The sequence below is a fragment of the Camelina sativa genome, chromosome 17 (assembly GCF_000633955.1).
Source record: "Camelina sativa cultivar DH55 chromosome 17, Cs, whole genome shotgun sequence".
NCBI lineage: Eukaryota > Viridiplantae > Streptophyta > Magnoliopsida > Brassicales > Brassicaceae > Camelina > Camelina sativa.
The window spans coordinates 10,928,312-10,928,842 of NC_025701.1; the positions used below are offsets into that span (position 1 = coordinate 10,928,312).

At 34.5% G+C, this 531-nt stretch overlaps 1 protein-coding gene across 4 annotated transcripts in view; it reads left to right on the forward strand.

The window, feature by feature from the left end:
• Window positions 1-531, forward strand: part of LOC104756625 (protein GIGANTEA) — a 7,222-nt gene that overhangs the window by 863 nt on the left and 5,828 nt on the right. The window contains exon 1 of one of the 4 annotated variants that reach the window (XM_010479242.2): window positions 63-458. The exons of 2 other annotated variants lie outside the window; for them this stretch is intronic. In XM_010479242.2, the coding sequence (XP_010477544.1) occupies window positions 366-458 (93 nt within the window). In that variant the 5' untranslated portion in view covers window positions 63-365. Of the gene's footprint in view, window positions 1-62; window positions 459-531 lie in introns of those variants that run through there. One more of the 4 variants, XM_010479244.2, reaches the window with a different exon arrangement.

Consider the following 531-nt stretch of genomic DNA (forward strand, 5'->3'; position numbering starts at 1 on the left):
TTTTTTTTTTTTTTTTTTTTTTTTTCTCATCTTAGATTTGTTGTTTGATTTTTCAAACTTTTTTTTTTTGTATCACACATCTCGTCTTGTCTAATCTGATTGAGAATTTTTTTTTTTTTTCCTGTTGAATTGTTTGATGTATCTACAGGAAGAAGCGTTATAAACTCAGCTTCTTCGATTTACTACTTGTACAGTGTGTTGGGGTAGTATATAAAAGAAAGGTGTTTGTTCTTGCTGGCGAATGTTAAAAACTACGACGTATTGAAAGGTGTTGGAAGATCAAGAGTAGAAGTAGTAGTGCGCTTTTGTTGCCTCTTTAAAAGGAGTTAGAGAGATTTGTGTTATTTGAAAATTCGTCTTCTGTGATGACGGCGGCTACTTCATCTGAGAGGTGGATCGATGGTCTTCAGTTCTCTTCCGTGTTATGGCCTCCTCCACGGGATCCTCAACAACATAAGGTGGTTTTTTTTTAGCTCAGAGCTAGATATATGATTGAGAAACTGAGCCTGCGGTTTTTTTTTTTTTTTTTTT